Below are 18,447 nucleotides of genomic sequence, written 5' to 3'. Positions count from 1 at the left end.
GCCCCTCACTTTAATTCTGGTTACCACCTGTCACTGTACAAAATTATTAGATTAGTATAGACTCTGTTCCCTGTGTGGTACATTACATCCCTATAACTTATTTATTTTGTAATTGGAAGTTTGTACCACTTAGTCCCCAAATGTAAATTTCATTGTGGGTGGGAATGTGAAATGATAGAGCCACTTTAGGAAAAAAAAAAATTGGCAGTTACATATCAAGTTTAACATTTGCCATATAACCCAGTAATACCGCTCTGTCTTCATCTGCTAGACCTCTCCCTGTGTGTTCATATAAGCCTTTCCTCCATCTGTACATGTGACTTTCTTATGAGGCCACATATTTATGACCTCATTTAACCTTACATACCTACTAAAAGCCCTATCTGCAGATACAATCACATTGGGGGTTAGGGCTTCCACATATGAATTTGGGAAGGACCCAAACATTTAGTCCATGACACACTCCTAGGTGTTGACCCAAGAGTAATAAAAAACGTATGCTCTGCAAAAACATTTACCTAAATGTGATGGTAGCTTTACTCACAATCGCCCCAAACAGGCAACAACCGAGCTGTTATGGATAAATAAACGTTGGGACATTCATATGGTAGAATATTATCAATAAAAAGGAACAAACTACAGGCACATCCATGAATCTGAAAGGCATTATGCTAAGTTGAAAAAAACCAGACTCAAAGTCTACATATTTTTTTTTAAAGATTATTTATTTATTTATTTGACAGAGAGAGAGCACAAGCAGGCAGAGAGGCAGGCAGAGAGAGAGGAGGAAGCAGGCTCCCCGCTGAGCAGAGAGCCCGATGCGGGGCTCGATCCCAGGACCCTGAGATCATGACCTGAGCCGAAGGCAGCGGCTCAACCCACTGAGCCACCCAGGTGCCCCTCAAAGTCTACATATTTTTTAAAAAGATTTTATTTATTATTTATTTGACAGAGATTACAAGTAGGCAGAGAGGCAGGCAGAGGAGGGCGGGGGAAGCAGGCTCCCCGCTGAACAGGGAGCCCGATGTGGGGCTCAATCCCAGGACCCCGGGATCATGACCTGAGCCGAAGGCATAGGCTTTAACCCACTGAGCCACCCAGGTGCCCCTTAAAGGCTATATATTGTATGATGGCTTTCATGTGACATTTTGGAAAAGAGGAAAAACTATGGGGACAGAAAATTGGTCTGTGGTTGCCAAGGATTTACTAACAAGGGGCACTAGGAAACTTTTCAGGGGATGGAAATGTTCTATAGTATGATTGTGGTGAACGTAGCTTTGTGTAGTTGTCAAAATTCGTAGAACTGTATACTTAACAAGAGTAAATTTTACCACATACAAATTATACCTCGACGAATCTGATATGAAAGAATAAACAGAAGATACTTGAAAAAATTCATTTGTATGTATGTTTTTGCTGAAAGAAAATGGGAAGAGAATCCCTAAAGAACTTTTGAACACAAAACTTACCAGGATAAAATTATGTTGGAGTAGAATGGGAATATGAGGTAAAGGAGAGAAAGGTAGGATAGAAATTTCTAATTGCTAAAGCAAAGTTTTGTTCATGGATTTTTGAAATAGATGATAGTGAGTATCAAACTGTTATGAGTCCATTGGATATAGGTTAGTAACAGTTTTCTTTTCAAAGGTTTATAGTTGCATGTTGGATATTACACCTGATTAAACTTTTAATGAAAAATTTAGATGTCAAATTTAAAATATGCTAGAAGGTAGTTCTTTTAGGGGGACATGACCAAAAAGTTTCAAGACCACTGCATTTTTGTTTGTTTGTTTTGTCTTATAAAAGTTTATGTGAATATTCACAGTTAAGCCGTGTATTTTAAGGTCATATATACAGAGTAAAAATAAAGTTTACTTCTAGATAACTGCCATTTAGGGGCTTTGACATTCCTTTGGGCTATCATATCACAACAGGGTAAGAATTTTACACATGCAAAATTGAGGGTCCTATAAAAGCAGTTGGTAGGTAACATGTCTTAGCCATAGGTGTTTTGTGTTTTTTTTTTTTTTTTCTTTTTCTTTATTTCTTTTTTTATGTAGGCTCCATGCACAGTGTGGAGCCCAACTCGGGGCTCAAACTCAACACCCTGAAATCAAGACCTGAGCTGAAATCAAGAGTCAGATGCATGATCGACTAAGTCTCCCAGGTGCCCCACTCTCTCTCATCCCTAGTTCTTCATTCTCCCTTTAAGACACCCCACCACCTCTACACAGATTGGAATGGAGCTCAGCTCTCTCCCTTATGGTCAATAGTGTCTGAATAAAATCTGATTTCACCTCTTTAACTAACGCTCAGTTTTGTCTACCACTGATAATATGCTGCTCCAAGTAACCTGGGTTTCCTCACAGTATGGTGGCTGGGCTCAAAAAGGACACTGAAGAGAGAAGGAAGTGACCCCATGGCAATTAGCAATACGTTACTGGTTCCTCAAATGCAAAAATGCCTAATACTATACCCACTTATAAATCAAAGAGCATTGTTATTGAAGTGATTCAAGTCTGAAAGAGAAAGCAACGTAAAAATAACGGAATAAAGTTAAGAAAGCTGAGGATAGTACAAACGTATCACTTAGAGTGAAGGTAAATTTGCCCTTTGGGAAATAAAAGAATTACTGCTTTAAAAAAAAATCCAGTGTTTAATTGAAAGGCTCACATAAAACTAAAACATAGGAAAGAACGAGAAATTAGGAGCGATGTTGAAATTACAACTAGGCAGACAGGCCCTTGTTTGCTATTGTTCTTATTTTAGAGATAAGGACACCCAGATAATGAGTATTAATTTTGGAGATACATTGGATATTTAACCATCACAAAATGTTTTTTGGATGTGTTCTCTTCAATACAGTTCTGCCGAATGGGTCCACCACGGGACGTACTTAAAAACTAGCAAAGGCGCTTTTATTTTAGCTCAAGAAACTTGATTTTTTTAATATGATTTTTGACCCCCGTGGGCTTCCGGCTCGGACTACATTTCCCAGCAGGCCACGCTCGGAACTACGGGTGCCTACAAGAGGTTTCGCTACTTTGGTGGCGGCGCAGTCGCCGTGCGGCCGGCGGACGGGCGGGCGCTTCGCGGTTTGAATGGCTGCGGGCTCGGGCCCTCAGCTCACCTGAGGACCGGCCGCCCAGGGGTGCGCTATGCCGTCGGGAGGCGACCAGTCGCCGCCGCCCCCGCCTCCTCCTCCGGCGGCCGCAGCCTCGGATGAGGAGGAGGAAGACGATGGGGAGGCGGAGGACGCGGCGCAGCCGGCCCGGTCGCCGGCGCCTCAGACCCAGCAGCGGTTCGAGGAGCTGTGCAGCCGCCTAAACATGGACGAGGCGGCGCGGGCCGAGGCCTGGGACAGCTACCGCAACATGAGCGAGAGCTACACTCTGGAGGTGCGCCCGGGGGAAGAGAGGTGGGGCTTTCCGGGCCTAGTCGTCGCGCCCCGCCGCGGGAATGGGGCCCCTCCCCTCCCCGGGTCGGGCGCTCTGCAGGAGCGCGGAGACCGGCAGGCCCCGGGTCTCCGGTCCCCAGCCTGCAGAGCCGTGGGACTCCTTCCTGGGCACCTCGGTCCTGAAGACCTGGCTTCCGGGAAGCTTTTAGCGGCCCTGCAACTGACCCTCGTCTCGCAGCTGTTCCCTTTCGAGTTCCGAGTGGGGGAACACCTCTTGCCCTAAAGTGGCAGCGCGAGGCTGAGGTCGTGCTGGGGTCATGATTGCAAAAATACAACCACCTTGTTGGCGGAATGAACAGGTGCAGTCGTGGAGGCCGTAAGGAGAAGGGGAGGGGACTTGGCTGTGCTCCCACGGAGATCAGCCCGATTTTAGCGCCTCGGTTGCTAGGCTGCTCCTTCAGTTCTTTGCCTGCTGTACCAAATTGCCTTTGTCCCGGCGTTGCATCCGTGGAGTAAGCGCGTCGTTAAGTTTCGGGCTGGGTTTGTGTGTACACCGAGGCGAACCTTCCTGCGGGCAAATGAAACGGGCTTCCTGCCTATCTGCACATAGATACACGCCCCCCATTTGTCCCTAGGAAGTCCGGACTGGGACGACCTTGAGGACCTTTTGGTCACCCCAGACGTTACCCGGGACTCTGTACCCTCTGTGATTTCGGCCTGTCATGTCCCTTTCTTCGGACTGGGCTTGCGGATGAGAAAACTGGCCCTTCTAGCCAGTGAGGCTCAACTCTGTAGGCACCTCCCCTTTATGGACCAATGGGAAGTGACACGGAAGTCTGGATTGTTTACCAGCTGTTTGCCTGTGTGTGGCATTAAACAGGAGGCCGTGAGATTTTCTGAAGTTGTTTTACAATTTGGGGAAAGTGCGGGGCCGGTAGAATGAGGAGTCCTAAGCAAGGTATTGTTTAATTATAATAATAGGATTTTTTTTTTTTTTTGGCCTGTGTGTAACTCACTAAGGTTACTTTCTGTTTATTCTTGCATTAATAGAATCTTTTTTTTAAAAATATTTTATTTATTTATTTGTCAGAGAGAGAGAGGGAGAGCGAGCACAGGCAGACGGAATGGCAGGCAGAGGCAGAGGGAGAAGCAGGCTCCCCGCGGAGCAAGGAGCCCGATGCGGGACTCGATCCCAGGATGCTGGGATCATGACCTGAGCCGAAGGCAGCTGCTTAACCAACTGAGACACCCAGGCGTCCCGCATTAATAGAATCTTATTTCAATTCCTTCTCCCCGTAGTTACATCTACAGCGTGGAGGGAGGGGGGAAGGCTAGTAATATAGTGGCTTTAGAACTTGACAGACCTAGGTGACTTTGGACAGTTTGCTTCACCACTCCAAAACTCAATTTTGTGATATGTAAATCTGAGATAATTTGTGCCTCCATCAGAGTTGTTCTGAAGGTTTAATAAGGTCCTGTGTCGTTGCTGGCACAAAAGGCGGTCGTGGACCCTGCTTCTGCTTGAGAGTTACAGAGCTCCTTCCTCTGCTTAGGTGATGTGGCTGTGGCTGAACGGGTCATATTCCTGTTTATTTCTCCGTGGTTCTCGTGGTCAGTGGTTTCAGTGACGGGCGTAGTGCTTCCAAATAAGCTCTTATTTTATCCTCATGATCTTCTCTTAAATTGCATAGAACAAGTAATTATCACCATACAGCTGAGGTATTTCAGCTCAGAGAGGTTAAGTTGTATGAAGCCCGGTGTTCTATGAGCAAGTGACAGTTGATGGTTTCTGAAAACACATGTGTGATTACTCAATTTTTTAAAGACTTGGACTTCAGAGTCTTAGCTCAGTTTACCCAATGAATGAACAAATAGTCATTTATCAAATATTGTTCACCTCTTCCTTTTTTCTTAGTTTATTTATTTGACACACACAGAGAGCACAAGCAGGGAGAGCTGCAGGGAGAGGGAGAAGCAGACTTCCCGCTGAGCAGGGAGCCTGATGCAGGGCTAGGGATGATGACCTTAGCCGAGGGCAGAGGCTTGACCAACTGAGCCACCCAGATGCCCCTATCACCTCTTCTTTGCCAGATACTGTTGTAGATGGTGGGGACAGAGCAGCATCCAAAACTTAAAAATCTCCACCGTTGTGGAGCTTGTAGTCGGGTATGCTCTAAGATAACGTAGGTTGTCAGTCTCATGGAAGTGTACGATGGAAAATAACACTCATGATATTTTTAAAAAATATTTTATTTGAGAGACAGAGACAGTAACAGAGATAGGGAGAGAGAGAAGGAGCGTGGAGGAGAGGGAGAAGCGGAATGCCCACTGAGCAGTGAGCCCGACGCAGGGCTTGATGCAGACCTCTATCCTAGGACCCTGAGATCATGACCTGAGTGGAAGCAGACACTTAACTGACTGAGCCACCCAGACTCCCCTCAATATGATATTGAATACAGAGTATTGGCTATAGAATTTTATCTTTTGATTTCTTGTATTTCCTGGGCTTTATACTTTGTAACTCATTTCAGTCTCATAGCCCTCAGATAAGAAAATTGAGTCTCTGTGACTGTTAATTTGTCCCAGAGTGGGACACCCAGGCCATGTATGCTGAGAGAGTGAGCCAGGTAGAATCATTATTGCCCTTTCTGATCTTGCAAGGTACATAGCAACATTTTCATCTGTGCTATTAGTTGAGACAGTTGAAAATGAGGGAATGGAACACAGATTCCCATCTCCTAGTGTGAAAATGTTTATGTCCCAGTATAAGGAGCACATGGGATAGATAGAGCCATCATTGAACATACAGTTTCCCGCAAACATAAAAACAGTGCCTTCCATTTAATCTAGAAAGGCTATTATATTGAAATGTTTATATAGCTCATTAGCTAAAACTCAGTTTTCTTTTATTTTTACAGGGAAATGATCTTCACTGGTTAGCATGTGCCTTATATGTGGCTTGCAGAAAATCTGTGCCAACTGTAAGCAAAGGGACAGTTGAAGGAAACTATGTATCTTTAACTAGAATCCTGCGATGTTCAGAGCAGAGGTAACTATGTCAGAGTTTGAAAGGTAGAATGTGACAAATATGAAAACTCAAAAATCGTAGTGATATTAAGAATCCTCTCATCATTTCCCAGGCATTTGTACCTATAGAGTGCTGAATTTAGAAGTTAGGTCATGGTTTTCTTTTACTACATTTAAGTATCTATTATATTTTTACTCTTTAGTGAAAAGTTTTAAAATTTTAATGTATTAGGCATTTATATGAAGAACTTACTATTAAAGGTTATGACTTACTGTGCATTATTGGGAGAATTCTAAATAAGGATATTGAGAAACTTTAGGATATACTCTAAATTGTAGAGGTAATTAAATATGGTATTAAACTTAAAACTACATGTACAGGATTTGTATTTTAATATATGGAGTGTGTAAAGACTTCTCTGTTTCCTGTATTGGGGGATAAGCAACACTCTTAAAAACAGTTACTGAAAGGGCCAAATAATGGTTTAAAGAAGAGGCAGAAATTGCTTTTTCTATCTGTTGTATAATTGAATTGATTACATTTATCATTTGTGCCATTTGGGTGAATTTTCTTTTATGACTTACTAAAGATTGGCAGAAAAAGATTATTTGGCACTTTGTGGGGAGAGAATGCCACAGGTAAAATTTATGTTCCTAATGGCTTAAAAAATCACTTACTATTAAAATAAGAAGAAATGTAATATTTAAGCTGTAGTCTATTAACCTTGAACTCCATCCCAAATTATATTTAGGCTTAAGAACAAGAGGCAGTGCATAAAGAGTTGAACCCCTGAACTGTATACCTGCAAAAGTGGACTTAAATAAGGTGCAAAAGTATCATCATTATGGAGAAGAAAAGGCGAGGCAGGGCAATCCAGTTAGGATTGGAACTTTAGAAGCAAATGTCAGATTATGGAATCATCATCATATACTGTAGTAAATCGACTTATCCAACATTTTAGTGCAAGTAATTATACAGTCCTAGGCTTCAGGTGTAGTTCCATTTCAGAAACTCAGTTTCTATCTTTAAATTTTTACCTTTGAGTTCAGATTCTTTACTTTTCTGCCATAATGGACTAAAATGGGTTAAAAACAAAGAGTATGTCAAGGAGAAGGTATCTCCAGTGTGTATAACTGACAGCACCCAGATTTATATAAAGAGCTACTAACAAATGGTTGCGTATTTGACAAACAGCCACTAAACGAGGGGTAAAGAATGTGGCTTCCCAAAGGTCAAAACTCACATAGCTAATCGATGTATGTAAAGATGTTCAATTTCACTAGTAACCAAGGAAGTTCAAATTAAAAACAAGGTATCCGTTACTCTCATCAGATTGGGGAAATTTGAAGTCTGATAAAACCAGCTTTGGTCATTATGTAGGGAAATGGGAACTCTTGCTGGTGTACTTTGGTGAGAGTATAAATTGGCATGTCCCCTCAAATGGGAAATTTGACCAAATCTAGTGAAGTTGAAGACGCACAGTCTCCGACTTAGCAGTTCTACTTCTTGGTGTCCCGAAAGAAGCTCTTACGTACATGTACGAGAATGTGTCGATTACAGCATTTTGGGGTCATAATGTAAAAATAGAACTCAGTTTCCATTGGTTGGGGAATGAATGCAGAAAGTCATCGTAGTTCATAAGAAGGAATATTTTTAACAGTTAAAATCAATGAGGTCTACATCTAACAGTGTTAATCTCAGAAACATTGAATGAAAAAGCAAGTTGCAGAATTCTACTTAAAATATGATACTGTTTATCTAAAATCTTAAAGCCACACATACAAAAGATACTACTTACTGTTCTTGGATACATTTAGATCCATATAGTATCTATACTAAGTAGTAAATATAGTCACAGGGATGGGGAGGATTCAGACTAACTTTAGAATGGTGGTTATCTTTGGGCAGGCAGTGAGGGGCATGGGTTTGGGGAAGAGTACAAATGGGAATTTGGCTGTTTTGGTGGATCTGATGCAAACATGGCAAAATTTCTTCAATATGTTAATGTTTGTTAAATTTGGCAGTTGAATACATAAGTGTTGGTTACATTACTCTAATTATTTACTATTTTTATATATTTCATAATTAAAAAATAAAGCCTTCTGATAATTTCAGAAAAATAGATTAGGAAAATCAGAGAAATAAACCAATCTGTAAGAGATTAAGCTAGTCAGAGGCATGAGGTGTGATTTTATCACCGTTTTAAAGTAATATAATTAAATTTTTGATTTAATTATATTTGTGTACCCCACCTTTGTGTTAATTTTGAAAATATCTCATTTTTTATTTTTAATATCAGCTTAATTGAATTTTTTAACAAGATGAAGAAGTGGGAAGACATGGCAAATCTACCCCCACATTTCAGAGAACGTACTGAGAGATTAGAAAGAAACTTCACTGTTTCAGCGGTAATTTTTAAGAAATATGAACCCATTTTTCAGGACATTTTTAAATATCCTCAAGAGGAGCAGCCTCGTCAACAGAGAGGAAGAAAACAGCGGTATGTTTTTATAAAATTTGTTAGTCAGGAATACACTTTTTTTTTTTTGATCTGTGCTTCAGTTCTGATCCCTCAGTTGGTGTCCCTCAGTTTATTTTGTTAGGTTTTTGTTTTGTTTTGTTTTTGTGTTTTTTAGAGAGAGAAAGAGACTGAATGCATGCACTGGGTGTGGGGGGAGGGGCAGAGAGGATCTTCCTCAGACTCCAGGCCCAGGGAGGAGGCCATCATGGGGCTCACAGGCCATGAGATCATGAGCTAAGCAGAAATCAAGATTTGGTCGCTTAACCGACTGGGCCACCCAGACGCCCCTATTTTGCTAGTCTTAACAAAAAACAAAAAAAAAACAAATGTGATTTCATAAATAGTCTTTCTTTCCAATAGTTCTCTTTTAATAATAATTTCTTCCTTCTTGATTCATGTTAGCCATGAAAAATTGGGCTTCCTTCATATTGCAAAATGCATGGAATTATTATTTCTGTAAACTTAACCTTTTCATTTAAGCACCCAAAAATGCAAAAGTCAGATCTTAGATATTTTTGCCAGTTGGCTGCCTTGGTTATAGAATTTGACTCCTCGATTTTCTGTTATTGGCTATGTTGACTATTTGTATTATTTGACTTTTATGTCCAGCTTAGTGACAGATAATCCCCCTGAACTGGCTTCTGTGTGTATTTTGAAGTTTACAGTCAATGAAGAGTAGAGAAATTAGATGGGGAAGAGGAGGGGATCTAAAATGATCATGAATTTGTGCTTTCTTTCTTTCTTTTTTTTTTTTTTTTTTGGAAATTTAAAAAATCTTTTTTGAATTTGTGCTTTTTGATCATGTCTGCAAAATCTATAAACTTATTCTGGCTCAGTGTTTTTGCATCTTTCCCAATAAAGGCAACCTTGGGAAGTAAATTCTCTACCTTTATCATGAACACTTTTTCATAAAGTAGAATCGGAAATTTTTTTTAAGATTATTTATTTTTTTATTTGAGAGAGAGAAATAGTGAGAACAAGCAGGCAGAGCAGCAGGCAGAGGGAGAGGGAGAAGCAGGCCCTCCCCTGAGCAGAGAGCCCAATGTGGGACTCGATCCCAGGACCCTGGGATCATGACCTGAGCTGAAGGCAGCCGCTTAACCGACTGAGCCACCCAGGCGCCCCTGGAAATTGTTTTTAAACTAAACTAGAAGAATGTTGACAAGTCAGGGAAAAGGAGTTGTTATACTTGAATGAATAATGTTTACCTCTCTTTCTTTCGCTTGCTCGCTCGCTCTCTCTTTTTTTGTTTTTTGCTTCTCTTTCAATATAAATTTTTTTCCCAAATTATGAAAGTTGTTTACATAAGTAAGTGAGTAGCTTTTTTTTTTTTAACTTTATTTATTTGAGAGAGAGAGGAAACAAGAGGGAGAGAAATGGAGGAGCAGAGGCAGAGGCAGAGCGTGAGGGAGAAGCAGATTCCTTGCTGAGTGGGGAGCCCAACATGGGGCTCGATTCCTGGACCCTGAGATCATGACCTGAGCTGAAGGCAGATGCTTAACTGACTGAGCCACCCAGGTGCCCCAAGTGAATAGCTTTTAAAAATAAAAGAATCTCTGTACTTTCTTAGTTGACCCCACTGCTAAGGAAGCAGCTGGTGTAGTTTGCTTGTAGTTTTGGAGAACTATTTCCAAAGTTTGGATAGGTGCTTTGTTCCAAATCTGAGTGAGGCTGATTGTATCATTTACAGAAAGATAGACAATATCTTCTCTCTTTGTAGTTTTGTAGAAAATGATTTTAGATTGTACTTGTTTTGATATTTAGTAGGGTATCTGTACTACCTAATTATAGTTAAGAAAATTGTAAGATAACTTTATTCTAAAAGTTTTACATTTAGATCACTCTGTATGCATTAATTAGTACTTTTGGCTAATAATAGTAACATACACCATTTATTGAGCATTTATTATGGGGACTGTTCTAAGATTTAAATCTGTATTCAGGGGGCGCCTGGGTGACTCAGTTGGTTAAGCGACTGCCTTCGGCTCAGGTCATGATCCCGGAGTGCCAGGATCGAGTCCCACATTGAGCTCCCAGCTCCATGGGAAGTCTGCTTCTCCTCTCTCATGATCTCTCTCACTCTCTCTCAAATAAAATCTTAAAAAATAAAAAAAAAAAATCTGTATTCAGTGAATCTATATGATAGCCATATGAGGTTGATGTTGTTACAGGTGGAGAAACATAAGCTGTTGAGAGGTTAAGTAATTTGGTCAGGGTCACACAGCAAGTGTGGAGCTATTACTGAAATTAGCGGTCTGCTTGTAGAACCCATGTGCTTCATCACGACTCTGTACTACATCTCATACACACTTTGAGAATTTGTCACTGGGTATTTGTTGAGAACTTAGTGTGAAGTATGTTCTTAGGTATTATATAGAACACAAGTATTTATTTATTTATTTTTGAGAGAGCGAGAGTAAGAGGGAGAGAAAGAATCTTAAGCAGGTTTCATGCTCAGCACAGAACCCAGTACGGGGCTCAGTCCCACAACTCTGAGATCATGACCTGAGCCAAAATCAAGAGTTGAGTCCCTAACCGACTAAGCCACCCAGGTGCCCCAGGACACAAGTCTTTAAAAAAAACCAAAACCCCACAGCCACCGTCTTTTGAGAGCTTACAGTATAGTTGTGGAGAGGAGGCATGTAGAAATGTGAAAGACAATAGAAACGTACAACTTCTGAGCCAAAATTAAACCACTGTACATGAGCCAGTCAGCTAAGGATCCATGGAGTAAGGAATGATGGGTTGGATTTCGATGGGTGAATTTGGAGATGTAGGTAGAGCCTTCATTGCATAGGATAAAGAAGGAATACACTGAAGTAGCAAAATAAGAGGCAGTTTGGTGTAGTAGGTTAAATTCTAGGGTTCTCAAGTTAAAGATTCAGTTTTTAGAGTGGCTTGAGTGTTAAGCTAAAAAAACGTTTGGCTTTTATCTTGGTAGACATTAAAACTGAATAGTTCTCATGTGCCTGTGGTACAGAGGCCACTTTTATTTTGTATCTTTTAATTTTTTAAAAGATTTTGCTTATCTTAGAACATGCACGAAAGTGGGGAGGAGCAGAGTGAGAGAGAGAATCTCAAGCAGACTCTGTGCTGAGTGTGGAGCCCAACGAGGGATTCAGTCTCATGACGCTGAGGTCATGACCTGAGCAGAAATCAAGAGTCAGACGCTTAAGCAATTGAGCCACCCAGGTGCCCCAGAGGCCACTTTTAAAAAGCAGGGCACTGACATTTAATGTTGCCAGGGACTGGTGACTTAAGTACAGAACTCTGCCCAAGTAGAATGATCGTTCAGCAGATGAAGAGACGAGGCATATGGACAGCAAATGTGCCTTGTGAAGGACAGTGGGAGAACTAAACCCCAGTGTCCTGATTGTTCTTCTTAGAGCTCCTTGTTGGGATGTGGAGACCATAGATGTTTTATCTAAACATTGCAGGGGGTTCTGGTAGAAAACACGAGAGCTTAAAACTCTCGTCCAAAGGGTCCAAAACTCCCTTCAACAGACAGCATTGACAAAATAGAATGGATCATCTTAACGATAAAGAATAAAAAATTCTAGGAAGCCCAGAAGTTACATTAAATAGTCCTTTTGTGACTTGACGCAATCTGCAATGTCTTTAGGGAGGGAGGGTTGGGTTTACAGTTTATCAACTGTGATAAAGGAAACAAAATGGGGAAATAATCCGCATACACAGGTCCGAAAGCAGCATCAGCCTTGCTGATGTCATTAGAACTGTTGTCACTCATTTTCTGCCTTACCTGTCTTGACCTTGAAAACCTTTTAGAGTTCTTCAGAATTTTCTTTTTTCTGGGATGAACTCTCCTTGGCTTTGTCCTTACCAGGATTTGATTGGAGCAGAACTTGCATGTTTTCTGTCTGAAGTAAATCTGCTCTTATTCCCTTTAACTGGGGGTTTGGTGTCTCACCTACTTTATAGTCACTTGTGGTGTCTTTCTCGCATGCTTCTTTTATCTCATGACTTTTTTTTTCTCCCCCAAAGGCGACAGCCCTGTACCGTGTCGGAGGTTTTCCATTTTTGTTGGGTGCTCTTTATATACGCCAAAGGTAAGACAGAGCAATATTTATCTAGATTGTAGCTTATTTAAATGTTCACATAGCACTTTTGTCAATCTGTAATGTGTATCAGGGAAAGATGCACTCTGAAAAATTTCTTAAGGGTTTTCGTCTCAGATTCATTTTTGAGTATTGCCTTTTCATAAAAGATTTAAATTTCTTTATAATGTCCAAAACTACTTTTATTAAAAATGGAAAATCCTTTAATTTTGTTCTTATGTAACATCTTTTCTGCTCAAAGCTATTCTTCTGAGTTACGGACTGAAAACACATTAGTGGTCTGTACTGGTATCTTCAGCTGTATTTTTCATGAGCCACGTCTTATTTCTTTGAGTGTGACTGCTCATCTCAGTATGTGTAGTTCAGATTACTTTTTGCATCTTGTTCAGATAAAGACACTTGCTCAATGCCTTTGGATACAATTTATTTCCTCCCCCTTCTCATCTCCTTTAACTTACCCAAGGTCAGTGAAATATGTTTTTATTTTTTTATTTTTTGGTCCTCTCCATATTTCTATGTAGAAATGATTCTTAGTAATCTCAAGAAGAAAATAAGTGACATTAATTACATAGACTATGTAGGATGCCTTTGCTATTAAGAAAACCCAATAAAATACAAAGTTATAACCAAAGAATCAGAGCTGGAATTTCATAAATGTAAGAGATTCTCATTATTAGATCAAGTAGCCCAAATAATTTACTTTTAGGGTTAGGTAATTGAGGCCCAAAAACTAGCTGCTAGGAACAGAGCTAGGATCTGAACCCAGATCTAGCTCTCCATTTCTTGCCAGAGGCAAAGGCTCTCAATCAAGGATGCGTCACTCCATTGGTCTCGGGTTTGATGTGTCTGATTATAACTGATTAAATGAGTTTTACCTAGCTAGTTAAATGAGAGCTCAGCCTTCCTCCTTGAGCTTTATGGTTGATTGAAGGTATTACGCTAAGTGAAATGTCAGTCAGATAAAGACAATTATCATATGGTTTCACTCATATGTGGAATATAGGAGATAGTGCAGAGGATCATAAGGGAAGGGAGGGAAAACTGAATGGGAGGAGGTCAGAGAGGGAGAAAAACCATGAGAGATTCTTGACTCTGGGAAATAAACGGAGGGTTGTGGAGGGATAGGTAGGTGGGAGGATGGGGCAACTGGGTGATGGGTACTGGGGAAGGCAAGTAATGTGATGAGCACTGGGGCTTATATGCAATTGATGAATTATTGAACACTACATCTGAACTAATGATGTTACTGTGTGTTGGCTAATTGAATTTAAATAAGAAAAATCTTTCTTCTGCCAAAAATAAGCTGCTAGTTATTTTACTTTCCATCACTCTGGCATGTTTCTTTAGTGGAGGTAAAGGTGATCGGGTAAGTGGTACAAAATAAAGGCATAGGCGCATATAAACTGTTCTAATAGTGGCAGTCGCCCTTGCTGTCACTTTTAGTTTGCCGTGGTTGGTATTATATACGGTATTAATGTCATTCGATTGTGGGCAGGTATATGTTGACTTCTGGGATTTTTATCTGTTTTGTATATGTCTCTTATGGTGCATGTGTACCTGGGAGTGAATGTGTTTGGTACTTTATAAACTATTTACAAACAATTTTATTGTCCTTATTTACATTTTGGTCTCACTTGATTACCTGGGGTGGCATGTGTTTTTGTCTCTGCAGTTAATTCAGTGTTTGTGTTTTATTATTAGTTCCGTCTGTAATTACTTAATCTGAAGAATCTTTATCTCCTCACTGTCTGACACTACGATCTTTTATGATTCACCAGGAACTTTTCTTTTCTTTTCTTTTTTTTTTTTTTAAAGATTTTATTTATTTATTTGACAGAGAGAGAGATCACAAGCAGGCAGAGAGGCAGGCAGAGAGAGATGGGGAAGCAGGCTCCCTGCTGAGCAGAGAGCCCGATGCGGGCCTCGATCCCAGGACCCTGAGATCATGACCTGAGCTGAAGGCAGAGGCTTTAACCCACTGAGCCACCCAGGTGCCCTCACCAGGAACTTTTTTAATAGAGTTGTTGAATTCGTTTTATTCGGTTCTTGATTTAGTTGTTTGGAGAGAGTTGTACCCTTCTGTAGCCACCTTTCTATGACTTCCCTGTAGCATATGGGCAATCCCAGATGATCTCATTCCTGATACGGAAGCCAACTTTCTGCCTCTTACCTTCGTTGACTTCCTGTGGCAAGTATACACCAGTGACAAGTTTGGGCTTGTCATCATGAAGAGCTTTGTGGCCTGAAGACCGCTCAGTGCCACTTCCTGTTTTACACTCTCCAATCTCCTCATTCCTGATAAATAAGCCAACTTTGGAGTTTAAACAAGTTATCTTTATTTGAAAGATAACTTATCTTAACCAAGTGAGATCTGTTTCTAAGGTCAGGATTTGTATGTCGTGTGGGACAGTCTTGGGAATTTAAGATTTTGATCTTCAGGGGCCTTTCTGTTTTTGTGTTAGAAGTTATAGTGCTGCTGGTTTGTGTGTGGTTTTGTTTTTTTTTTTTTACTTTATGGCAAGTACAAACCAGTAAGAAGTTTAGGCTTGTCGATGTGATGGGCTTTGTAGCTTGAAACCAGTAGGTTCTACTTCCTCTTTTACATTTGAGAAACTGAGTACACTTTAGTATGAAACATCTTTATAGTGGAACCAAGCAAGTTAGTTTGGTTGTATTAGTGCAAAACTTAACCTATTAATTATCATTTGTCTTTATGACAACAGAAAAAAAAATTCTCTGTAATTCATTTAAGTTGATTTGTTGAATGTTTTCATCTTTACAAAAAGAGAGTTATCCTGATATGTAGAGGTAAGTGGCAATTTTCTTTGGAGGAAAGGAGAGGGGGAAAAAAGCCTGAAACAAAGCAGTATGTGTGTGTGTGTGTACATGTGTGCATGTATTTGGGCAGGCATTACATGTGAAAATGTCGAGGTTTAGAAATAATCCCTCAGATGTATGTTAGCTATTAAACTTGAATTTATGTGATATTATAAGAATGTAAAATCGCTAGGAAGCATGTGTATGCAGTGTTGAATGAGAAAAGGGATACGCTCAAAGTTATAAAAGAAGTCTGGAAATATTTGTTAATTTCTAAGAATAAAACTGTTTTCCTGACTGTAAAAACTGATTTCAGTATTAGACTTAAGCTAGCATTACAGAAATGACATGTTTCTATAGGTTTGAGTTTTGGGTTCTTTTTTCTTTGTTGCCAGATATCTACATCACTCCTGGGATATTAGCTCTAGACTTCCATTGTGACCTGTTTGCATTAATTTGTACGAGTTTGTATTACTGTGTAGAAAGTATCTAAAATATGATTATTAGGACTCTGATTATAGGTTCCGGTCTTTTTTAAGTATATACATGAAAAAGTCGTTTTTCAGCTGTTCCTATCTTAAGTGTTTCTACTAATCTTTTTTTTTTTTTTTTAATGAGTCTTCCTATTAGAACCGGTTTTTTGCATCCCAGAAATGTTGGACCATTGTTTGTCTCCATGTATTTTTATTTTTTTTTACTTTTTTGTTTTTAATTAAGTTTTAAATTTTACTTCCAGCATAGTTAACATACAGTGTTAATTAGGTGTACGATATCTACTAATTTTCTGGACAGAAGAGTATTTTCACACAAAGAATTCCCTACAGTTTGAGATAATTTATGAAGTTGTTTAGAATTTTCAAGAAAGAAAATGATAAAATTTGCATCAGCTACTAGGAATTTAATGCTTATTTAATGAATATTGAGTGAATGAATGTTGTTTTTAGTAAACTTTTAGTTTTTATTATGCTCTTAGAAATTTATTAGACTTAAAGAGTAATATTTCAAAATGTAAGTTTGCCAGAACATTTCGTGTCGCTCATGAGTCAACTTTGGTACAGTGTTGTATAATGTCATTTTAATTAAAGGAAGGAATTACTTTTAAAATATTGTAAAGTTGATGCAGATATACTCGATAACTGTTTATATTCCTGTAGGTAATTTCCCCATGATTAGTGACGATTTGGTCAATTCTTACCATCTTCTGCTGTGTGCTGTGGACTTGGTCTATGGAAATGCCCTTCAGTGTTCCAATCGTAAAGAACTGGTGAACCCTAATTTTAAAGGTAAGATTATAAATCAGAGACTATTGCACAACTCGCATTTCTACGTTGTGTTACTCTTGGGAGTTGTACACATACCACAGGTTTCCAGCATCAGAGAACAGAAGTGCTTTGAAAAACTCCATCATCATGGTTCTCCAGAGCGCTTATAACTACTTGTCACTAGGAGTTGAGCTCTCTGTAAAAATATCTGTGGAAAAAGCAACTGTAAATATTATAAAGTGTAAAGTCTCATATGACAACCTGAGAAGTTTCTGCAAAATATACTCAGCAGGAGGAAGGAATTTAAAAACCCAGGGTAGCAAAGTTACGTTAAAACTGATGTTGTTTTTTTTACATTGCCAGGCTTTATGCCTGATACACAGTAGGAGCTCAAAATGGATTTATTGAAATACTCTTCATTGCAAATTTTTTCCTACGGAGGAGAAGTAGTAATGGTTGTAAATAAGTAAAATAAATTTTTAACTCTTAAACTAAAAGGTGAATAGAAATGATTATTTTGACAGTGGATTGAACAGGTTTTAAGACCTGTATTTTCGGGGCACCCGGGTGGCTCAGTGGGTTAAAGGCTCTGCCTTCGGCTCAGGTCATGATCCCAGGGTCCTGGGATCGAGCCCCGCATCGGGCTCTCTGCTCTGGAGGGAGCCTGCTTCCCTTCCTCTCTCTCTGCCTGCCTCTCTGCCTACTTGTGATCTCTGTCTGTCAAGTAAATAAATAAAATCTTAAAAAGACCTGTATTTTCTACAAATGAGTTATCGTAAGAGACCAAATCATAACTTACAGTTAATATTATAAATATTAAACAGTATTTATAGAGCTAGTATGTAATGCTGTTGCTCTTTGAATAATACCATGGTAGGATTCTGAGTGATTTTCAATTTTGGGGTGGTTATAATTAGAATTTTAGGTTGTCCGACTTGCAAGGTAGATTTTTAAAGTTAATGGAGTTAGTTACCTAGTTGCTCCTGCTTTGGTACATGTAATGTTTTTCATTTAATGTTTTTTTCTCTCATTTCCTTCCTGAGTCCCTTTTATGTTTCTACATAGTGGCTGCTTTTCATTTTTCCCCCTCTCACTTAGCTTTTCTTATACTGAGTCTAGGGCAAAAATAAGTTGTAAATCAGTATATTAAATGCATCCCAGTGTAATGGAATGAAAGCATATAAACTATATATACTTTGATTAGTAATGTTTTCCAAAGTTGTATTTTTTATTTGAATGTCAGACTTACTTGCAAAGTTATATTTTATTTTTATGTTTTTTAGATCTTACAGCAGTATACTAAAATTGTTTCTTTAGTTTTTTTTTCTTTAAGTGTCTCCAGATAA

General features: G+C 39.5%; 1 protein-coding gene across 5 annotated transcripts in view; it reads left to right on the top strand.

Annotated features, from left to right (window-relative positions):
- Positions 1-3,041: 3,041 nt before the first annotated feature.
- Positions 3,042-18,447, top strand: part of RBL2 (RB transcriptional corepressor like 2) — a 52,689-nt gene continuing 37,283 nt past the window's right edge. Inside the window, exons 1-5 of one of the 5 annotated variants that reach the window (XM_047710008.1) lie at positions 3,042-3,398; positions 6,316-6,446; positions 8,725-8,925; positions 12,949-13,013; positions 16,994-17,122. In XM_047710008.1, the coding sequence (XP_047565964.1) occupies positions 3,159-3,398; positions 6,316-6,446; positions 8,725-8,925; positions 12,949-13,013; positions 16,994-17,122 (766 nt within the window). In that variant the 5' untranslated portion in view covers positions 3,042-3,158. Of the gene's footprint in view, positions 3,399-4,239; positions 4,356-6,315; positions 6,447-8,724; positions 8,926-12,948; positions 13,014-15,274; positions 15,405-15,592; positions 15,831-16,993; positions 17,123-18,447 lie in introns of those variants that run through there. The other 4 variants (XM_047710007.1, XM_047710009.1, XM_047710012.1 and 1 more) reach the window with 4 other exon arrangements.

The sequence above is a fragment of the Lutra lutra genome, chromosome 17 (genome assembly GCF_902655055.1).
Source record: "Lutra lutra chromosome 17, mLutLut1.2, whole genome shotgun sequence".
In the NCBI taxonomy this organism is placed as follows: Eukaryota; Metazoa; Chordata; class Mammalia; order Carnivora; family Mustelidae; genus Lutra; species Lutra lutra.
This window is presented reverse-complemented; position numbering and strand designations above follow the sequence as displayed.